Here is a 21,226-nt window from a genome sequence, read left to right as displayed (position 1 = left end):
TCCCAGTTCCCGTCCCCATCATTCCATACATTTATCCGACTAATCCCCTGACAGTCAGACAATTCATCACAGCCAATCAACCTAAGCTGCACATCTTTAGACTGTGGGAGGAAACTGGAGCACCCGGAGGAAACCCACGCAGACATGGGGAGAACATGCAGAGTCCTCACAGACAGTGACCCGAGCCAGGAATCAATTCCTGGGCCTGCTGGGAATCGAACCCAGGTCCCTGGCACTGTGAGACAGCAGTGCTAACCACTGTGCCATCGTGCCGCCCAGAATCAACTGATGTTTTCTCTCTCAGTTCATGATTGAAGTCGCTAAAAGCATCCTGATGACAATCAGATTCTCAGCAGCAAAGTTGGAGAGGAATTGTAAACAGTTCAACAGGATAAATGGACATTCCCAGCTCTTCCTGCCGTTCCCTTGTTGCCATTACCCTCCGTTCCTGATCTCAGATGTTACGTGAGAGGTTTGGAGCTCAAATGGGCTGGCACGGTGACACAGTGGGTTAGCACTGCTGTCTCACAGTGCCAGGGACCCGGGTTCGATTCCCGGGGGCACGGTGACACAGTGGGTTAGCACTGCTGTCTCACAGTGCCAGGGACCCGGGTTCGATTCCCGGGGGCACGGTGACACAGTGGGTTAGCACTGCTGTCTCACAGTGCCAGGGACCCGGGTTCGATTCCCGGGGGCACAGTGACACAGTGGGTTAGCACTGCTGTCTCACAGCGCCAGGGACCCGGGTTCGATTCCCCGGGGGCACGGTGACACAGTGGGTTAGCACTGCTGTCTCACAGCGCCAGGGACCCGGGTTCGATTCCAGCCTCGGGTCTCTGTCTGTGTGGAGTCTGCACGTTCTTCCTGTGTCTGTGTGGGATTCCTCCTGTTTCCTTCCACAGTCCAAAGATGTGCGGGTTAATTGGGTTGGCTGTGCTAAATTAACCCTTAGTGTCAGGGAGTCTAGCTAGGGGAAATAGGGATAGGGCCTGGTTAGGGTCAGTGCAGACTCAATGGGCCGAATGGTCTCCTGCACTGTGGGATTGTCTGATCTCTGAGTTATCGACAGGGACAAAGACTTGGGAGAGAAACGGGATTGGCACTGATAGGCTGGTTCCCACTGAGCTGGCATTGACTATACAGGTAATGGATACATTCATTGTCATCTCCCAAAATTTCCCAGCTTCTGGTAACGGTCCCACTGGACTAGAAAATCTCATATGTAACATCTCTGAGCCCAAACAGAGGGAGACAGAAAGCAGGGAACTGCAGGAAGAGCTAGGAATGCCACTATCATTGAGCAGGCACAGCTTAAGGAGCAGCAGGAAAATACTGTGTGAGATTTATTTAGATTTTTTGAGGATGCGAGCAGCAGAGGTAAAGGGGAACCTGTAGATGTACTGTACTCAGATTTCCAAACGGCATTTAATCAGCTGGTCCAGCTCTCGAATGCTAATATAATCATTCCCAGCAGCAGCTCCTTCTGCAGTCACCTTCTCCAGATTGGTTAACGGATAGCATCAGGATAAACAAGTCGCTTGCAGGTTGGTGAACTCATGGAGTAACACACGGTCAGAACTGTGGCCTCGACAGTTTACAATCTTAATCAAGGACTCGGATGAAGGGGCTGAGTTTATTGTAGCTAAATTTGCCTTTAATACAAAGATCAGTACGAAGGTAAGCTGTGTGGAGGATACAAAGATTCTGCCAAGGGATATGGGGTAGGTTGTGAGTGGACAACAATGTGGCAAATGAAATATAATGTGGGAAGGTGAGGGTGTCCACCCTGGCAGGAAGAGCTGGAGAGGAGAATTTTATTTAAAGAGAGAGATTGCAGAGCTCTGCAATACAGAGGGATCTGGGTGTCCCAGTACATCAACCACAAAAAGCCTGCAGGCAGCTATAGCAAGTGATTTGGAGTACAAACAACCTTTATTGTAAAGGGGGGATGGAGTATAAAAGTTGGGAAGTCTCGCTACAACTGTCAGGGGCGTTAGTGTTTCCGCAGCTGGAGTACTGCGCAGAGTTTTGGTCGTCTTACTGAGAGAGAGATAGACTGGCATTGGAGACAGTTCAGAGAAGGGTCACTGGGCTGATTCCTGGGGTGAAGGGGGTTTGTCTTACGGGGAAAGGTTTGAGCAGATTGGGGCCTGGAACCGATTGCGAGTTGAGAATGAGAGGGGATTTTATTGAAATGGATCAGATCCTGGGCGGGGGAGCTTGATGGTGAGGATGCTGAGATGATGTCCCTGTTCTCCACCCCCCACCCCCCACCCCACCCCAACATCGCGTGGGGGAGAATCTCGAACAAGTGAATGTGTTTGTCACCTGTTTCACATTACTTACCTTCTGTACAAAATGTTTACAGCACTTTACCACAAAAAGACTACCCTGAACCTGAGAGCATCTGGACGGCAGGTAACACAGTGGGTTAGCACTGCTGTCTCACAGCGCCAGGGACCCGGGTTCGATTCCCGGGGGCACGGTGACACTGTGGGTTAGCACTGCTGTCTCACAGCACCAGGGACCCGGGTTCGATTCCCCGGGGACACGGTGACACAGTGGGTTAGCGCTGCTGTCTCACAGCACCAGGGACCCGGGTTCGATTCCCAGGGACACGGTGACACAGTGGGTTAACACTGCTGTCTCACAGCACCAGGGACCCGGGTTCGATTCCCAGGGACACGGTGACACAGTGGGTTAGCACTGCTGTCTCACAGCGCCAGGGACCCGGGTTCGATTCCCCGGGGGCACGGTGACACAGTGGGTTAGCACTGCTGTCTCACAGCGCCAGGGACCCGGGTTCGATTCCCCGGGGGCACGGTGACACAGTGGGTTAGCACTGCTGTCTCACAGCGCCAGGGACCCGGGTTCGATTCCCGGGGGGCACGGTGACACAGTGGGTTAACACTGCTGTCTCACAGCGCCAGGGACCCGGGTTCGATTCCCGGGGGGCACGGTGACACAGTGGGTTAGCACTGCTGTCTCACAGCGCCAGGGACCCAGGTTCGATTCCCAGGGGCACGGTGACACAGTGGGTTAGTGCTGCTGTCTCACAGCGCCAGGGACCCGGGTTCGATTCCCGGCTTGGGTCACTGAGTGGAGTTTGTGTGTTCTCTGTATGTCTGCGTGGGTTTCCTCTGGGCGCTCCGGTTTCCCCCCTCAGTCCCAAGATGTGCAGGTTAGGTGGAATAGCCATGTTGAGTTGCCCCTTAGTGTCCCAGGATGCATAGGTTAGAGAGATTAGTGGGGTAAATATGTGGGGTTACAGGGGTTAGGGCCTTGGTGGGATTATTGTCGATACAAACTTGATGGGCTGAATGGCCTCCCTCTGCACTGTAGGGATTCTATGCGGCGGGGGGGTGGGGGGTCATTTTCAGAATAAGGGAATCTCTCTCCCATTGAAGGTGGAGAGGGGGAGGAATTTCTTTGAATTCCCTGCTCCCGGCTTATTGAATATATCCAAGACTGAGTTAAAGAGGTTTCAGATCCACAGTGGGGCTGAGGGGAAAGGGGGGATTGATTGTGTTGAGTGGGGGAAAGGGGTAGCAGGCTTGATGGGGAGAATGGCCTGAAAATCTTGCAGGGCAGAAACATCTACAACTTGCCGCCCTTTCTCACAGCCCTTTGGAGGGAGACAGAGGCCCAGAGCGTGAGAGAGAGGAGAGGGAGCGATAGAGAGCAGAGAGAAACAATATCAGGATAGATGTCAGGGTGAGGACATTGAGGTGGGTAAGTGATGGGGAGGAGGAGGAGGTTGAAGGGATGGAGGAGGTTGAAGGGATGGAGGAAGTTGAGGTGGAGGAGGGTGAGGGGGTTGGGAGGAGGGAGGTTGGAAGCAGATGGGATCTCTGTATGCTCGTGTGTATATAACTTGGATAACTCGGGGAGGGGGTTGGTGGCACTGAGGGTAGGGAGGGTATGGGGATGGGGAGGGGGAGGGGGGGAGAGGGTTTTGAAACAATTTTTAAACCTCTTTCAATCAGCTACAGTGTTATCCAGTTGCATTTGCCAAAACTCAAATCGGGAATGTCAATAAAATCCCAGAGTGCAACTCGGCGTCATGTTCACTGGCTGCATCCTCCCCACCCCCTCATCCGTCTCCCCACCCCCTCATCCGTCTCCCCACCCCCCTCATCCGTCTCCCCACCCCCCTCATCCGTCTCCCCACCCCCTCATCCGTCTCCCCACCCCCTCATCCGTCTCCCCGCCCCCCTCATCCGTCTCCCCGCCCCCCTCATCCGTCTCCCCGCCCCCCTCATCCGTCTCCCCGCCCCCCTCATCCGTCTCCCCGCCCCCCTCATCCGTCTCCCCACCCCCTCATCCGTCTCCCCACCCCCTCATCCGTCTCCCCACCCCCTCATCGGAACTGCACCCACAGCAAAAATGGAAAAGGCAGCAGGTGAGACGACAGTAAGATTTATTGAAAAACTGGGTGGTTGCAACACAAAGTGGGCCATTCCCCCCCCCCCCCCCCCCGCCCAGCACAGAGTGGGCCATTCCCCCCCCCAACCCCGCCCAGCACAGAGTGGGCCATTCCCCCCCCCACCCCGCCCAGCACAGAGTGGGCCATTCCCCCCCCCCCCCCACCGACATGCCCCCACAGAGGAGAGAGGGATGCTACCTAAGGGGGCAGATGGAGGTGTAAGGGGGTAATAACTGTGCAGAACCAGCTTTCACCAATGGAGTCAGGCTCCTTCAGTCTGCCAAGCTCTCCTCCAGACCTCCCCTCACTCCACATTGTTCAAATCCATACCCAGTCCCTGATAAGGAGCAATTTACACACACACCAACCCCACCCCCACCCCCACACACACCCACCCACTCCCACACACATTACCCCCCCCCCCCAAAAAAAAAGCAAAGGTTAAAGCACTGTTTCAGCTCCGCTATCTGACCACCATCTCTGTGTCTGTTTCCCAGTGTCCAGGCTCACTACCAGTGACTCGCCACATCCCAGGGGAATGGGAGGTCCCAACCACAAGCTCATCCTACCCTCTGCAATCCTGCCTTCCTGGACCTCTGCCTTGGTGTCTCTGCAGCTGAACCTCGGTCCCTGCCTCTGTGCCCTCCACACTCAACTCTGCTCATTCTCTCCCCTCCCAGACATTACCCCACCATGTCTAAACCTCCTCCATCCCCTACAATCCTCATCCTCCTGTTCAAATCCCACTCTTCCCCACTCCCTCCCTCACCCATTCCCTCCCTATCTCTGTAACCTCCTCCATCCCTTACAATCCTCATCCTCCTGTTCAAATCCCTCCCTCGCTCCCTCCTTCCCTATCTCTGTAACCTCCTCCATCCCTTACAATTCTCATCCTCCTATTCAAATCCCTCCCTCACCCCCTCCCTCCCTATCTCTGTAACCTCCTCCAGCCCCTAAAATTCTCACCCTCCTGTTTAAATCCCTCCCTCACCCCCTCTCTCCCTATCTCTGTAACCTCCTCTAGCCCCTACAATCCTCATCCTCCTGTTCAAATCCCTCCCTCGCTCCCTCCTTCTCTATCTCTGTAACCTCCTACGACCCTCCGAGATTTCTGTGTTCCTCTGATTCCGGCCTCTCGAGCATCCCCCGATTCCCATCGCTCCACCATTGGTGGCCGTGCCTTCAGCTGCCTGGGGACCCTAAACTCTGGAACTCCCTCCCTGAACCTCTCCACATCTCTCTGTCTCTCTCTGTCTGTTGTACCTTACCCAACATGTTTGTGGAACCTTGCCCTGCTCAGAATGGCTGCTGTCTCTGTCTCCAGGGCATCTCTCACCGTTTCACAATGATTCTGGTGTAGGTGGTGTGTTTCTTATCAGACCACATTAACGCCTCTGATCATCTTAACTATTTCACAGACGCAAGATGGAACACTCGCTCGACACAAATGCCAAGCAATGACTATCAATTTAACCATCTCCCACTTTGACATTCAATGGTGTAAACATCACTGAATCCCCTGCTATCAACATCCTGGGTGTTACCATTGACCAGAAACTGAAACCCAGCCAGAGAAATACTGTGGCTCCCAGAGCAGGTCAGAGGCTGGGAATCCTGCAGAGAGTAACTCACCTCCTGACTCCCCCCAAAGCCTGTCCACCATCTACAAGGACACAAGTCAGGAGTGTGATGGAATACTCTCCACTTGCCTGGATGAGTGCAGCTCCCAACAACACTCGAGAAGCTCAACACCATCCAGGACAAAGCAGCCCCCGCTCGATCAACACACTAACCCCCACCCTCAACATTCACTCCCTCCACCACCGACACACAGAGGCAGCCGTGTGTACCATCTACAAGATGCACTGCAGCGACTCACCAAGGCTCCTTCCACAGCACCTTCCAAACCCGCCACCTCTACCACCTAGAAGGACAAGGGCAGCAGACACATGGGAAACACCACCACCTGCAAGCTCCCCCTCCGAGCCCCACACACACCATCCTGACTTGGAAATATATCGGCCGTTCCTTCACTGTCACTGGGTCAAAATCCTGGAACTCCCTCCCTAACAGCACTGTGGGTGTACCCACACCACACGAGACTGCAGCAGGTTCAAGATGGCAATTCATCCACCACCTCCTCGAGGGGCAGTTAGGGATGGGTCCAGCCAGTTATGCACACCTCCCCATGGATAGATAATGAAGCAGATGATGATGAAATCGGACGATGGCAAGATGTGGAATGGGGAGGGAGGAAGATCCTAGCACTAATCACAGCGGCAGCACGCCCACCCCCCCAGACACACACACTCACACACACACGTGTCTCTCTCAATACTCTCACCCACTGTGAGTGAGAGACTCCCATATCCCTACTACCCTCCCACCCCGCCTCGCGCCCCCCACCCCCCACAACCCCCAACCCCGCCACACTCTCTAATTCACTAATAGAAAGGTGATGAGTGCAGGCTGCTGGGGGTAAGGGGAGCGAGAGACAATAGATTGAAGACAAAACGAATTCTGATATCTAGATAGCAATCTATGGTGTTAAAGTATACATTGGTGTTAGTCGAAGGTCAGTCTACCCCACTCCGTCTCCCAGGGAGACAGAGAGGCAGTGAAGGGGCTGGGTTACACACAGCGCAGTTAGTTCAATGGCCCAGGGTTCAGAGCGCTTGTTGTGAGCTCCAGGCTGAGTGAGAGTCCAGCAGAATCCCTCACCGGATAGCAGGAGCTGAGCGGTCATTGGTAACAGTTCGCTTCAACCTCACATTCGCAAAGGGGTTGGTTCTGTGGAAATGAAAACACAACCGTTAGGAAATCAGATTGTGGATTCTCCATCTCCCACCCTCACCAGAGAGAGCGAGAGACTCCCGTCTCCCTCACCCACAGAGTGAGAGACTCCCATCTCCCTCACTACCCTCACCTACAGCGAGTGAGAGGCTGCCGTCTCCCTCACTACCCTAAAGCTCTCCCTTCCTGTGGATCATGAAGAATTTGAATCTGATTCCAGAGGCTCCAATCCCACACAGGAAATCTGAAATCCATTGGGACCTGTCCCGAGGGAGTGCCGCACTGTCAGAGGTGCCAACATTCGTGTAAGATGTGAGAGTGAGGCCTGCTCCAGCCTGCTCGTGAATGGGAGTGACAGTAGTGAGTACACGGGGATGATGTGTGTAAGGGGGCAGCAAACGCCCCCCTTCGTCCTGGGGACAATATTTAATCTCAGACCTCATATCAACAAATAACCAGACAATCCTGGCGTGGATCACTTTGTGGGATCTTCCTGTGTAGGGCTGGGCAGCGCGGGTATAACACTGGCTGGTGAGCTGTTGCTTACCGTGGAGGCAGAGTCTCAGTCTTCGCGAGGTCGACACTGAGCTGGAAGGGAAGAGGGGGGGGGACACATCAAAGACTGAGCAGATAAACCGATCGCGGGTGGCCAGACAGACAGACAGACACACACAGCGAGGAGGAGATGCAAACCCCCCCCACCCCCCACCCCCCCCCGGAGAATTCAACACCCCTCTTCTCTCAGTGACACATTCCCAGGGAGATCGAACAAGGAAAATTCCAGCACAGGAACAGGCCCTTCGGCCCCTCCAAGCCTGCACTGACCATGCTGCCCCTGACTGAACTAAAACCCCCTACCCTTCCGGGGACCATATCCCTCTATTCCCATCCTATTCATGGATTTGTCCAGATGCCCCTTAAAACTCACTATCGTATCCACTTCCACTCCCCTCCCCCGGCAGCGAGTTCCAGGCACCCACCACCCTCTGTGTAAAAAATCTGCCTCGTACATCTCCTTTAAACCTTGTCCCTCGCACCTTAAACCTGTGCCCCCGAGTAATTGACTCTTCCACCCTGGGAAAAAGCTTCTGACTATCCACTCTGTCCGTGCCTCTCATAATCTTGTAGACTTCTATCAGGACTCCCCTCAACCTCCGTCACTCCAGTGAGAACAAACCAAGTTTCTCCAACCTCTCCTCATAGCTAATGCCCTCCACACCAGGCAACATCCTGGTAAATCTTTTCTGTACCCTCTCCAAAGCCTCCACATCCTTCTGGTAGTGTAGCAACCAGAATTGAACACTATATTCCAAGTGTGGCCTAACTAAGGTTCTATAAAGCTGCAACATGACTTGTCAATTTTTAAAACTCAGTGCCCTGGCCGATGAAGGCAAGCATGCCGTATGCCTTCTTGACTACCTTCTCCACCTGCATTGCCACTTTCAGTGACCTGTGTACCTGTACACTCAGATCCCTCTGCCGATCAATACTCCTTAGGGTTCTGCCATTTACTGTTTATTTCCTATTTGTATTAGACCTTCCAAAATGCATTAACCTCACATTTGTCCGGATTAAACTCCATCTGCCATCTCTCTGCCCAAGTCTCCAAGTGATCTATATCCTGCTGTATCCTCTGATGGTCCTCATCGCTATCTGCAAGTCCACCAACTTTTGTGTCGTCCACAAACTTACTAATCAAACCAGTTACATTTTCCTCCAACTCATTTATATATATTACAAACAGCGAAGATCCCAGCACTGATCCCTGAGGAACACACTTGTCACAGCCCTCCATTCAGAAACACACCCTTCCACTGCTACCCTGTCTTCTATGACCGAGCCAGTTTTGTATCCACCTTGCCAGCTCACCTCTGATCCAGGTGACTTCACCTTCTGCACCAGTCTGCCATGAGAGACCTTGTCAAAGGCCTGACTGAAGTCCATGTAGACAACATCCACCGCCCTACCCTCATCAATCATCTCGGCCAGCTTTATTACCCATCCCTAATTGCCCTCGAGAAGGTGGTGGGTGAGTCACCATCTTGAACCCCCTGCAGTGCTGTGTGGTGTAGGTACACCCAAAGTGCTGTTAGGGAGGGAGTTCCAGCAACACTGATGGAAGGCTCCCAGTTAGGGTCTAAAACATCTGGGATTTACCCTCCCAAATTCCTGATTTTCTCCTATCCAGGGAACGACCTTTTCTCCGTATCCCACCCCCCACCTCCCCCCCCGCCCCCCCACCACACCATGCAGAGTTTAATTAAATTCTACAGCCACACCACCCTCCCCAGTAACCTCCTCCTGGTTCTGAAAGAGTGAGAGGCACCGGGGAGGGCCTTTCAGCCCCACCAGTCAATGCCAGCTCCCAGTGTGTGAGGGTGGAGGATTCCTACCTGCAGAAGGTCAGGGTTCATCATGCTGAAGGGTCGGGTTCGGAGGTTACCGCTGGACGGCAGAGAACTGTTCCCCTTCCGGGAGGAGATCCCCCCTCCAATCCCAAACTCATTCCGACTTTATCCAACCTCCCAGTGCTGCTGCTGTTAAACTTACTGCCCTGTAAACTGGGGAGGGGGAGAGGGAGGGGAAGGGGAGGGAGAGAGAGGGGAGGGGAGGGAGGGGGGGAGGGAAGGAGAGAGAGGGAGAGAGGAGGCGGGGGTGAGAGGGAGGGGGGAGGGGGGAGGGAGAGGGGGGGAGGGGAGGGAGAGAGAGAGGGGGAGGGAGGGAGAGAGAGGGGGAGGGGAGGGAGAGAGAGGGGGGAGGGGAGGGAGAGAGAGGGGGGAGGGGAGGGGGAGAGAGGGGAGAGGGGGGGGGGGGAGGGGGGAGGGAGGGAGAGAGAGAGGGGGAGGGGAGGCGGGGGTGAGAGAGGGGAGAAGGAGGAAGGCCGAGGGGGGGAAGTGGGGGAAAGAGGGACAGAGAGGGGGGAGGGAGAGGGGGTGAGGAGGGAGGGGGGAGGCAGGGGAGAGACGGGGGGAGGCAGGGAGAGAGACGGGGGGGAGGCAGGGGAGGGAGGGGGGAGCGGGGGAGGGAGGGGGAGAGGGGAAGAGGGAGGGAGGAAAAGAGGGAGAGGAGAAGAGGAGGGGGTGATGGGGAGGGGGAGGGGGAGAGACATGGACAGGGAGAGGCAGAGGCAGCATTAGGTGAATCAATGAGTCAGTGTCACAGAACCAGGGGGTGGCACAATCCAAACGGCCAAACCACCCAACCAATCACATCCAACCCAAAATCTTCCAAATGTTACTCAAAACATCACAACGGGAAGGGGATTGGGATTGGGATTGTGTACAGTGGGAGTGAACGGGAAGGGGATTGGGATTGTGTACAGTGGGAGTGAATGGGAGGGGGTTTGGGATTGGGATTGTGTACAGTGGGAGTGAACGGGAAGGGGATTGGGATTGGGATTGTGTACAGTGGGAGTGAACGGGAAGGGGATTGGGATTGTGTACAGTGGGAGTGAATGGGAGGGGGTTTGGGATTGGGATTGTGTACAGTGGGAGTGACGGGAAGGGGATTGGGATTGGGATTGTGTACAGTGGGAGTGAACGGGAAGGGATTGGGATTGTGTACAGTGGGAGTGAATGGGAAGGGGTTTGGGATTGGGATTGTGTACAGTGGGAGTGAACGGGAAGGGGATTGGGATTGGGATTGTGTACAGTGGGAGTGAACGGGAAGGGGATTGGGGATTGTGTACAGTGGGAGTGAATGGGAGGGGGTTTGGGATTGGGATTGTGTACAGTGGGAGTGAACGGGAAGGGGATTGGGATTGGGATTGTGTACAGTGGGAGTGAACGGGAAGGGGATTGGGATTGTGTACAGTGGGAGTGAATGGGAGGGGGTTTGGGATTGGGATTGTGTACAGTGGGAGTGAACGGGAAGGGGATTGGGATTGGGATTGTGTACAGTGGGAGTGAACGGAAGGGGATTGGGATTGTGTACAGTGGGAGTGAATGGGAAGGGGTTTGGGATTGGGATTGTGTACAGTGGGAGTGAACGGGAAGGGGATTGGGATTGGGATTGTGTACAGTGGGAGTGAACGGGAAGGGGATTGGGATTGGGATTGTGTACAGTGGGAGTGAACGGGAAGGGGATTGGGATTGTGTACAGTGGGAGTGAATGGGAGGGGGTTTGGGATTGGGATTGTGTACAGTGGGAGTGAACGGGAAGGGGATTGGGATTGTGTACAGTGGGAGTGAACGGGAAGGGGATTGGGATTGTGTACAGTGGGAGTGAACGGGAAGGGGATTGGGATTGTGTACAGTGGGAGTGAATGGGAAGGGGTTTAGGTCCATTGGGATTGTACACAGGGGTAGTGAACGGGAAGGGGTTTGGGTCCATTGCGATTGTGTAAATCAGTCTCTGAACTCTCTCCAGTCTGGGATTTGGGAAGGTTGATTCAGTGACTTACTTGGAGAGAGTTTGTCTCTCTGTAGAAAGCTCGCGGAGTGGTTTTGTATATGAGTAGGGAAACCAGCCTTTTCTGTAAGGAGAGAGACAGAATGAAACAACACCTTTCACAACCTGTTTGAGTATATTCCCAACACGTATCCGTAGTAACATCCCTGTCGGAACAATGTGATAATCACCCAGTTTGTCTCGGAGTTCTGTTGGTTGTGGAGTAAATACTGTGTCAGGGCACTGGGCACTTTATCCCTTCCTCTCTTACACTCCCCAGCACCACTCTCCAAAAAACACACATGGGATATTCTACACTCACCCCGCAGGACACACACTCACACACCCACACATCCATACACCCACACACACACTCACACCCACACACACACAAACCCACTCACACCCACGTGCATCCTCACGCATATACCACACACACAACCATGTACACATACACCCCCGCACTGGTACACAGGGTCAGTACTGAGGGAGTGCCGCACTGTCAGAGGGTCAGTGCTGAGGGAGTGCCGCACTGTCAGAGGGTCAGTGCTGAGGGAGTGCCGCACTGTCAGAGGGTCAGTGCTGAGGGAGCGCCGCACTGTCAGAGGGTCAGTGCTGAGGGAGCGCCGCACTGTCAGAGGGTCAGTGCTGAGGGAGTGCCGCACTGTCAGAGGGTCAGTGCTGAGGGAGCGCCGCACTGTCAGAGGGTCAGTGCTGAGGGAGTGCCGCACTGTCAGAGGGTCAGTGCTGAGGGAGCGCCGCACTGTCAGAGGGTCAGTGCTGAGGGAGTGCCGCACTGAGGGAGTGCCGCACTGTCAGAGGGTCAGTACTGAGTGAGTGCCACACTGTCAGAGGGTCAGTGCTGAGGGAGCGCCGCACTGTCAGAGGGTCAGTGCTGAGGGAGCGCCGCACTGTCAGAGGGTCAGTGCTGAGGGAGCGCCGCACTGTCAGAGGGTCAGTACTGAGTGAGTGCCACACTGTCAGAGGGTCAGTGCTGAGGGAGCGCCGCACTGTCAGAGGGTCAGTGCTGAGGGAGCGCCGCACTGTCAGGGGGTCAGTGCTGAGGGAGTGCCGCACTGTCAGAGGGTCAGTGCTGAGGGAGCGCCGCACTGTCAGAGGGTCAGTACTGAGTGAGTGCCACACTGTCAGAGGGTCAGTGCTGAGGGAGCGCCGCACTGTCAGAGGGTCAGTGCTGAGGGAGCGCCGCACTGTCAGAGGGTCAGTACTGAGTGAGCGCCGCACTGTCAGAGGGTCAGTACTGAGTGAGTGCCACACTGTCAGAGGGTCAGTGCTGAGGGAGCGCCGCACTGTCAGAGGGTCAGTGCTGAGGGAGTGCCGCACTGTCAGGGGGTCAGTGCTGAGGGAGTGCCGCACTGTCAGAGGGTCAGTGCTGAGGGAGCGCCGCACTGTCAGGGGGTCAGTGCTGAGGGAGTGCCGCACTGTCAGAGGGTCAGTGCTGAGGGAGCGCCGCACTGTCAGAGGGTCAGTGCTGAGGGAGTGCCGCACTGTCAGGGGGTCAGTGCTGAGGGAGTGCCGCACTGTCAGAGGGTCAGTGCTGAGGGAGCGCCGCACTGTCAGGGGGTCAGTGCTGAGGGAGCGCCGCACTGTCAGAGGGTCAGTACTGAGGGAGCGCCGCACTGTCAGAGGGTCAGTGCTGAGGGAGCGCCGCACTGTCAGAGGGTCAGTGCTGAGGGAGTGCCGCACTGTCAGAGGGTCAGTGCTGAGGGAGGGCCGCACTGTCAGAGGGTCAGTGCTGAGGGAGTGCCGCACTGTCAGAGGGTCAGTGCTGAGGGAGTGCCGCACTGTCAGAGGGTCAGTGCTGAGGGAGTGCCGCACTGTCAGAGGGTCAGTGCTGAGGGAGGGCCGCACTGTCAGAGGGTCAGTGCTGAGGGAGCGCCGCACTGTCAGAGGGTCAGTGCTGAGGGAGTGCCGCACTCGGGAGTAGATGTATATATTCTAAGATTTGAGTTCTAGGGTGGATGTGGAGTATGTGAGAGTGAGAGAGTGTGTGTGTGTGTGTGTGTGTGTGTGTGTGTGTGTGTGTGTGTGTGTGTGTGTGTGAGTGTGTGTGTGTGTGTGAGTGTGTGTGTGTGTGTGTGAGTGTGTGTGTGTGTGTGAGTGTGTGTGTGTGTGTGTGTGTGTGTGTGAGTGTGAGTGTGTGTGTGTGTGTGTGTGTGTGTGTGTGAGTGTGTGTGTGTGTGTGAGTGTGTGTGTGTGTGTGTGTGTGTGTGTGTGTGTGTGTGTGTGTGAGTGTGTGTGTGTGTGTGAGTGTGTGCTCCCGTCTCGCTCTCACTCACTGGTGTGTCAGTTCACTCTCTCCGTAATGCCAGCCATCCTTTGCCTCGGGGACGAGCAGAGTGATGATATCGTTCTCCTGGAAGCTGAGGAGGGTCTCGTTATCGCCCGCCTCGTGTGGGAAAACAGCTCGGACCCTCGAGCAGTCACGTTTCAGGCTGGGGGGAGCCCGCGGCAGGCTGCAATGTTCCCCTGTGGACCAAACACACACACACAGCTCAAACTGACCCAACTTCATTAACGTCCCACACCCATCACCCTGACAGTGAGTCAGAGAAACCGGCCTGATTTCCCCTCTCTCTAACTCAGGGTCACTGCACAGTGAAAGTTCAACACCAGGTTAAAGTCCAACAGGTTTATTTGATAGCACAAGCCACTAGCTTTCAGAGCGCTGATCCTTTGTCAGGTAAGGGGCAGTTCTGTTCACAAACAGGGCATATAAAGACACAAATTCAACTCACAATATAATGATTGGAATGCGCGTCTTTACAGGTAATCAAGTCTTAAAGCTACAGACAGTGTGAGTGGAAAGAGCGTTAAGCACAGGTTAAAGAGATGCTGCAACTGTACAGGGCACTGGTGAGGCCGCAGCTGGAGTACTGTGTGCAGTTTTGGTCGCCGCACTTACGCAAGGTTATTTTGGCCTTGGAGGGAGTGCAGAGAAGGTTCACTAGGCTGATACTGGAGTTGAGGGGGTTGAGCTATGAGGAGAGGCTGAATAAACTAGGCTTGTCCTCGTTAGAGTTTAGAAGAATGAGGGAGATCTCATTGGGACGTATAAGATGATGAATGGGATGGATAGGATAGAGTTGGAGAGGCTCTTCCTGCTCAGAAAGGACAGTAGGACTAGAGGGCACAGCCCCAAGATAAGGGGGGGTGGCAGTTTAGAACGGAGTTGAGGAGGAACTTCTTCACTCAAAGGGTGGTGAATCTCTGGAATTCTCTGCCCGTTGAAGTGGTGGAGGCTGCCTCGCTAAATATTTTTAAGACGTGGTTGATGGGTTTTTGATAGGAAAGGGGATTAAGGGTTATGGGGAGAGGGCGGGAATGTGGAACTGAGCCACGTCAGATCAGCCATGATCTTATTGAATGGCGGGGCAGGCTCGAAGGGCTAGATGGCCTACTCCTGCTCTTATTTCTTATGTTCTTATATATTATCTCCAGACAGTACAGTAAGTGAGATTTTGCAAGTCTAGGCAAGTCATGGGGGTTACAGATAGCGTGACATGAACCCAAGATCCCGGTTGAGGCAGTCCTCATGTGTGCAGAACTTGGCTATCAGTCTCTGCTCAGCGACTGTGCGCTGTCATGTGTTGTGAAGGTCGCCTTGGAGAATGCTTTCCCGAAGACCAGGGGCCGAATGTCCGTGACCACTGAAGTGTTCACCAACAGGAAGTGAATGCTGCTGCCTGGTGATTGTTGAGTGGTGTTAATTCATCCGCTGTCATAGCGTCCGCGTGGTCTCACTCATGTACCATGCCTCGGGACATCCTTTCCTGCAGCGTATCGGGTAGACAACGTTGGCCGAGTTGCAAGAGTATGTACCGTGTACCTGGTGGATGGTGTCGTCACGTGAGATGATGGCGTCCGTGTCAATGATCCGACACATCTTGCAGAGTCTGCTGTGGCAGGATTGTGTGGTGCTGTGGTCACTGTTCTCCTGAAGGCTGGGCAGTTTGCTGCGGACAATGGACTGTTTGAGGTCGTGCAGTTGTTTGAAGGCAAAAGTGGGGGTGTGAGGATGGCCTTGGCGAGATGTTCATCTTCATCAATGACATGTTGAAGACTCTGGAGAAGATGTCGTAGCTTCTCCCCTCTGGGGAAGTACTGGACGACGAAGTGTACTCTGTCCACCATGTCCTGTGTTTGTCTTCTGAGGAGGTCAGTGCGGTTTTTCGCTGTGGCGTGTCGGAACTGTCGATCAATGAGTCGAGTGCCATATCCTGCTCTTATGAGGGCATCTTTCAGCGTCCGGAGGAATCTGTTGTGATCCTGTGTATACGGAGGGCTTGTCCGTAGGGAATGGATTCTTTAACATGTTTAGAGTGGAAACTGGAGAAGTGGAGCGTTTGTGAAGTTATCTGTGGGCTTGCGGTACAGTGAGGTGCTGAGGTGACTGTCCTTGATGGAGATGCGTGTGTCCAAGGATGCAACCGATTCCAGAGAGTAGTCCATGGTGAGTCCGATGGTGGGGTGGAACTTGTTGATATCATCATATAGTTGTTTCAGTGATTGTTCACCGTGAGTCCAAAGGAAGAAAATGTCATCGATGTATCTAGTGTATAGCATCGGTTGAAGGTCCTGTGAAGTGAAGAGGTTTTGTTTGAACCTGTCTGTGAAGATGTTGGCATATTGAGGTGCGAATTTGGTCCCCATGGCTGTTCCTCTCAAAGATACACAAGGCAAACACACTCACCCGTCCCATCGTATCAGGCAATGGGATCCTGTGCGAGAACCTCTCCGGCTACGTCAATAGCATCCTGAAACCCATTGTACAAAAAACCCCCAGCTATTGTCGCGACACTATGGACTTCCTACAGAAACTCAGCACATATGGAGCAGTTGACCCAGGAGCACTCCTCGTCACAATGGATGTCTTGGCACTCCACACCAGCATCCCCCACAATGATGGCATTGCTGCAACTGCCTCAGTACTCATAACAACATAAGAAATAGGAGCAGGAGAAGGCCATCTAGCCCCTCGAGTCTGCACCGCCATTCAATAAGATCATGGCTGATCTGTCGTGGCTCAATTCCACTTTCCCGCCCTCTCCCCATAACCCTTAATCCCCTCGCTTATCAAAAACCCATCAACCCGCATCTTAAAAATATTTACTCAACGCCGACAACTGCCAATCTCCAGATGCAATTTTACAACTCATCCACTTCATCCTGGACCACAATGTCTTCATCTTCAACAACCAGTTCTTCATCCAGACACACAGAACAGCATTCTCCAGGGCGACTTTCACGACACACGACAGTGCACAGTCGCTGAGCAGAGACTGATAGCCAAGTTCCGCACACATGAGGACAGTCTCAACCGGGATCTTGGGTTCATGTCGCACTATCTGTAACCCCTGTGACTTACCGAGACTTGCAAAACCTCACTAACTGAGGGGTGATCTTATAGAGGTCTATAAAATAATGAGGGGCACAGATCAGCTAGATAGTCAATATCTTTTCCCAAAGGTAGGGGAGTCTAAAACTAGAGGGTATAGATTTAAGGTGAGAGGGGAGAGATACAAAAGGGTCCAGAGGGACAATTTTTTCACACAGAGGGTGGTGAGTGTCTGGAACAAGCTGCCAGAGGCAGTAGTAGAGGCGGGTACAATTTTGTCTTTTAAAAAGCATTTAGACAGTTACATGGGAGGGATGTGGGATATTTAGGGGCAATTGGGATTAGCTTTGGGGTTTTAAAAAAAATGGGTGGCATGGACCCGTTGGGCTGAAGGGCCTGTTTCTGTGCTGTAAACCTCCATAACTGTCCTGGCTAGAGACAAAACACATCTCTTTAACCCTCTCACAATATCTGTACCGATAAAGACTTGATTACCTGTGAAGACTCTCATTCTAATCATTACCTTGTAATTGAGTTTGTGTCTCTATATACCCTGTTTGTGAACCAAATCCTGCACTCACCTGGTGAAGGAGCAGTGCTCCAAAAGCTCGTGATTCCAAATAAATCTATTGGACTTTAACCCGGTGCTGTGAGACTTCTTACTGTGTTTACCCCAGTCCAACACCAGCATCTCCACATCATCACTCGACAGTGATCAGGAGCAGGAACCCTGGCTGATTTCCCCTCTCTCTCTAACCCAGGGATCACTGGACAGTGATCAGGAGCAGGAACCCTGGCTGATTTCCCCCCTCTCTCTAACCCAGGGATCACTGGACAGTGATCAGGAGCAGGAACCCTGGCTGATTTCCCCCCTCTCTCTCTAACCCAGGGATCACTGGACAGTGATCAGGAGCAGGAACCCTGGCTGATTTCCCCCCTCTCTCTAACCCAGGGATCACTGGACAGTGATCAGGAGCAGGAACCCTGGCTGATTTCCCCCTCTCTCTCTAACCCAGGATCACTGGACAGTGATCAGGAGCAGGAACCCTGGCTGATTTCCCCTCTCTCTAACCCAGGGATCACTGGACAGTGATCAGGAGCAGGAACCCTGGCTGATTTCCTCTCTCTCTCTAACCCAGGGATCACTGGACAGTGATCAGGAGCAGGAACCCTGGCTGATTTCCTCTCTCTCTCTAACCCAGGGATCACTGGACAGTGATCAGGAGCAGGAACCCTGGCTGATTTCCCCTCTCTCTCTCTAACCCAGGGATCACTGGACAGTGATCAGGAGCAGGAACCCTGGCTGATTTCCCCTCTCTCTCTCTAACCCAGGGATCACTGGACAGTGATCAGGAGCAGGAACCCTGGCTGATTTCCCCTCTCTATCTCTAACCCAGGGATCACTGGACAGTGATCAGGAGCAGGAACCCTGGCTGATTTCCCCCCTCTCTCTAACCCAGGGATCACTGGACAGTGATCAGGAGCAGGAACCCTGGCTGATTTCCCCTCTCTCTCTCTCTAACCCAGGGATCACTGGACAGTGATCAGGAGCAGGAACCCTGGCTGATTTCCCCCTCTCTCTAACCCAGGGATCACTGGACAGTGATCAGGAGCAGGAACCCTGGCTGATTTCCCCTCTCTCTATCTCTAACCCAGGGATCACTGGACAGTGATCAGGAGCAGGAACCCTGGCTGATTTCCCCCCTCTCTCTAACCCAGGGATCACTGGACAGTGATCAGGAGCAGGAACCCTGGCTGATTTCCCCTCTCTCTATCTCTAACCCAGGGATCACTGGACAGTGATCAGGAGCAGGAACCCTGGCTGATTTCCCCTCTCTCTAACCCAGGGATCACTGGACAGTGATCAGGAGCAGGAACCCTGGCTGATTTCCCCTCTATCTCTAACCCAGGGATCACTGGACAGTGATCAGGAGCAGGAACCCTGGCTGATTTCCCCCCTCTCTCTAACCCAGGGATCACTGGACAGTGATCAGGAGCAGGAACCCTGGCTGATTTCCCCTCTCTCTAACCCAGGGATCACTGGACAGTGATCAGGAGCAGGAACCCTGGCTGATTTCCCCTCTCTCTATCTCTAACCCAGGGATCACTGGACAGTGATCAGGAGCAGGAACCCTGGCTGATTTCCCCCCTCTCTCTAACCCAGGGATCACTGGACAGTGATCAGGAGCAGGAACCCTGGCTGATTTCCCCTCTCTCTATCTCTAACCCAGGGATCACTGGACAGTGATCAGGAGCAGGAACCCTGGCTGATTTCCCCTCTCTCTCTCTCTAACCCAGGGATCACTGGACAGTGATCAGGAGCAGGAACCCTGGCTGATTTCCCCTCTCTCTCTCTAACCCAGGGATCACTGGACAGTGATCAGGAGCAGGAACCCTGGCTGATTTCCCCTCTCTCTCTCTAACCCAAGGATCACTGGACAGTGATCAGGAGCAGGAACCCTGGCTGATTTCCCCCCTCTCTCTAACCCAGGGATCACTGGACAGTGATCAGGAGCAGGAACCCTGGCTGATTTCCCCTCTCTCTCTCTCTAACCCAGGGATCACTGGACAGTGATCAGGAGCAGGAACCCTGGCTGATTTCCCCCTCTCTCTAACCCAGGGATCACTGGACAGTGATCAGGAGCAGGAACCCTGGCTGATTTCCCCTCTCTCTATCTCTAACCCAGGGATCACTGGACAGTGATCAGGAGCAGGAACCCTGGCTGATTTCCCCTCTCTCTCTCTCTAACCCAGGGATCACTGGACAGTGATCAGGAGCAGGAACCCTGGCTGATTTCCTCTCTCTCTAACCCAGGGATCACTGGACAGGGATCAGGAGCAGGAACCCTGGCTGATTTCCCCCTCTCTCTCTAACCCAGGGATCACTGGACAGTGATCAGGAGCAGGAACCCTGGCTGATTTCCCCCCTCTCTCTAACCCAGGGATCACTGGACAGTGATCAGGAGCAGGAACCCTGGCTGATTTCCCCTCTCTCTCTCTAACCCAGGGATCACTGGACAGTGATCAGGAGCAGGAACCCTGGCTGATTTCCCCTCTCTCTCTCTAACCCAGGGATCACTGGACAGTGATCAGGAGCAGGAACCCTGGCTGATTTCCCCTCTCTCTCTCTAACCCAGGGATCACTGGACAGTGATCAGGAGCAGGAACCCTGGCTGATTTCCCCCCTCTCTCTCTAACCCAGGGATCACTGGACAGTGATCAGGAGCAGGAACCCTGGCTGATTTCCCCTCTCTCTAACCCAGGGATCACTGGACAGTGATCAGGAGCAGGAACCCTGGCTGATTTCCTCTCTCTCTCTAACCCAGGGATCACTGGACAGTGATCAGGAGCAGGAACCCTGGCTGATTTCCCCTCTCTCTCTCTAACCCAGGGATCACTGGACAGTGATCAGGAGCAGGAACCCTGGTCTCTCTCTGTGTAATACGCTGTGTGTTTAGTTTGTGGATTACCGGATTTGGGATCTCTGTGCTGCTCACTGGCTGTTTTGCGAGAGGGCAGGGTGTTGGGAGTATTAGTGTTGGTTTTGGGAGGAGGGGGTACAGAGCAGCTTGCTGTGGGCACTGGAGAAGGGGTCTTCGAGACTCGGAGTGGAACCACCTCCATCGCGCACTTCTTCCGTGTATGTCCATTGGTAACCGGCTGAGATTCCGGGGCACTGGATCGCTATCCCATGTGGATCGGAAAGAGAGAAGGACAGAGGCAATGAGTACCCGGAACAGACACAACCCCACCCTCACCCAGACAGAGTGAGAGACTCCCGTCTCCCTCACTACCCTCACCCACAGAGTGAGAGACTCCCGTCTCCCTCACTACCCTCACCCAGACAGAGTGAGAGACTCCCGTCTCCCTCACTACCCTCACCCACAGCGAGTGAGAGACTCCCGTCTCCCTCACTACCCTCACCCACAGCGAGTGAGAGACTCCCGTCTCCCTCACTACCCTCACCCACAGCGAGTGAGAGACTCCCGTCTCCCTCACTACCCTCACCCACAGCGAGTGAGAGACTCCCGTCTCCCTCACTACCCTCACCCACAGCGAGTGAGAGACTCCCGTCTCCCTCACTACCCTCACCCACAGCGAGTGAGAGACTCCCGTCTCCCTCACTACCCTCACCCACAGCGAGTGAGAGACTCCCGTCTCCCTCACTACCCTCACCCACAGCGAGTGAGAGACTCCCATCTCCCTCACTACCCTCACCCACAGCGAGTGAGAGACTCCCGTCTCCCTCACTACCCTCACCC

At 54.2% G+C, this 21,226-nt stretch overlaps 1 protein-coding gene across 2 annotated transcripts; it reads right to left on the bottom strand.

Moving 5' to 3' along the window:
* Positions 1-6,866: 6,866 nt before the first annotated feature.
* LOC145340307 (BAR/IMD domain-containing adapter protein 2-like) lies at positions 6,867-20,702 on the bottom strand. 2 transcript variants are annotated; one of them, XR_013886234.1, is made up of 6 exons: positions 20,435-20,701; positions 13,906-14,095; positions 11,622-11,693; positions 9,613-9,780; positions 7,767-7,807; positions 6,867-7,216 (listed from the first exon to the last, which is right to left on the bottom strand). XR_013886234.1 is itself a non-coding variant. In XM_080184754.1 (5 exons), exons 1-4 carry the CDS (start codon positions 20,586-20,588, stop codon positions 9,633-9,635), a joined length of 564 nt encoding a protein of 187 aa, XP_080040880.1. In that variant the 5' UTR covers positions 20,589-20,702; the 3' UTR covers positions 6,867-7,216; positions 9,613-9,632. The 2 variants fall into 2 exon arrangements, 1 of the variants encoding a protein (XP_080040880.1); XM_080184754.1 differs by lacking the exon at positions 7,767-7,807 and having other exon boundaries at positions 20,435-20,702.
* Between the last annotated feature and the right edge of the window lie 524 nt (positions 20,703-21,226).

This window comes from Carcharhinus amblyrhynchos, unplaced genomic scaffold, assembly GCF_965287045.1.
Source record: "Carcharhinus amblyrhynchos unplaced genomic scaffold, sCarAmb.v2.hapA scaffold_914, whole genome shotgun sequence".
Lineage (NCBI taxonomy): Eukaryota > Metazoa > Chordata > Chondrichthyes > Carcharhiniformes > Carcharhinidae > Carcharhinus > Carcharhinus amblyrhynchos.
The sequence above is the reverse complement of the archived record's forward strand: the minus strand, read 5'-3'. Positions and strand labels throughout refer to the sequence as shown.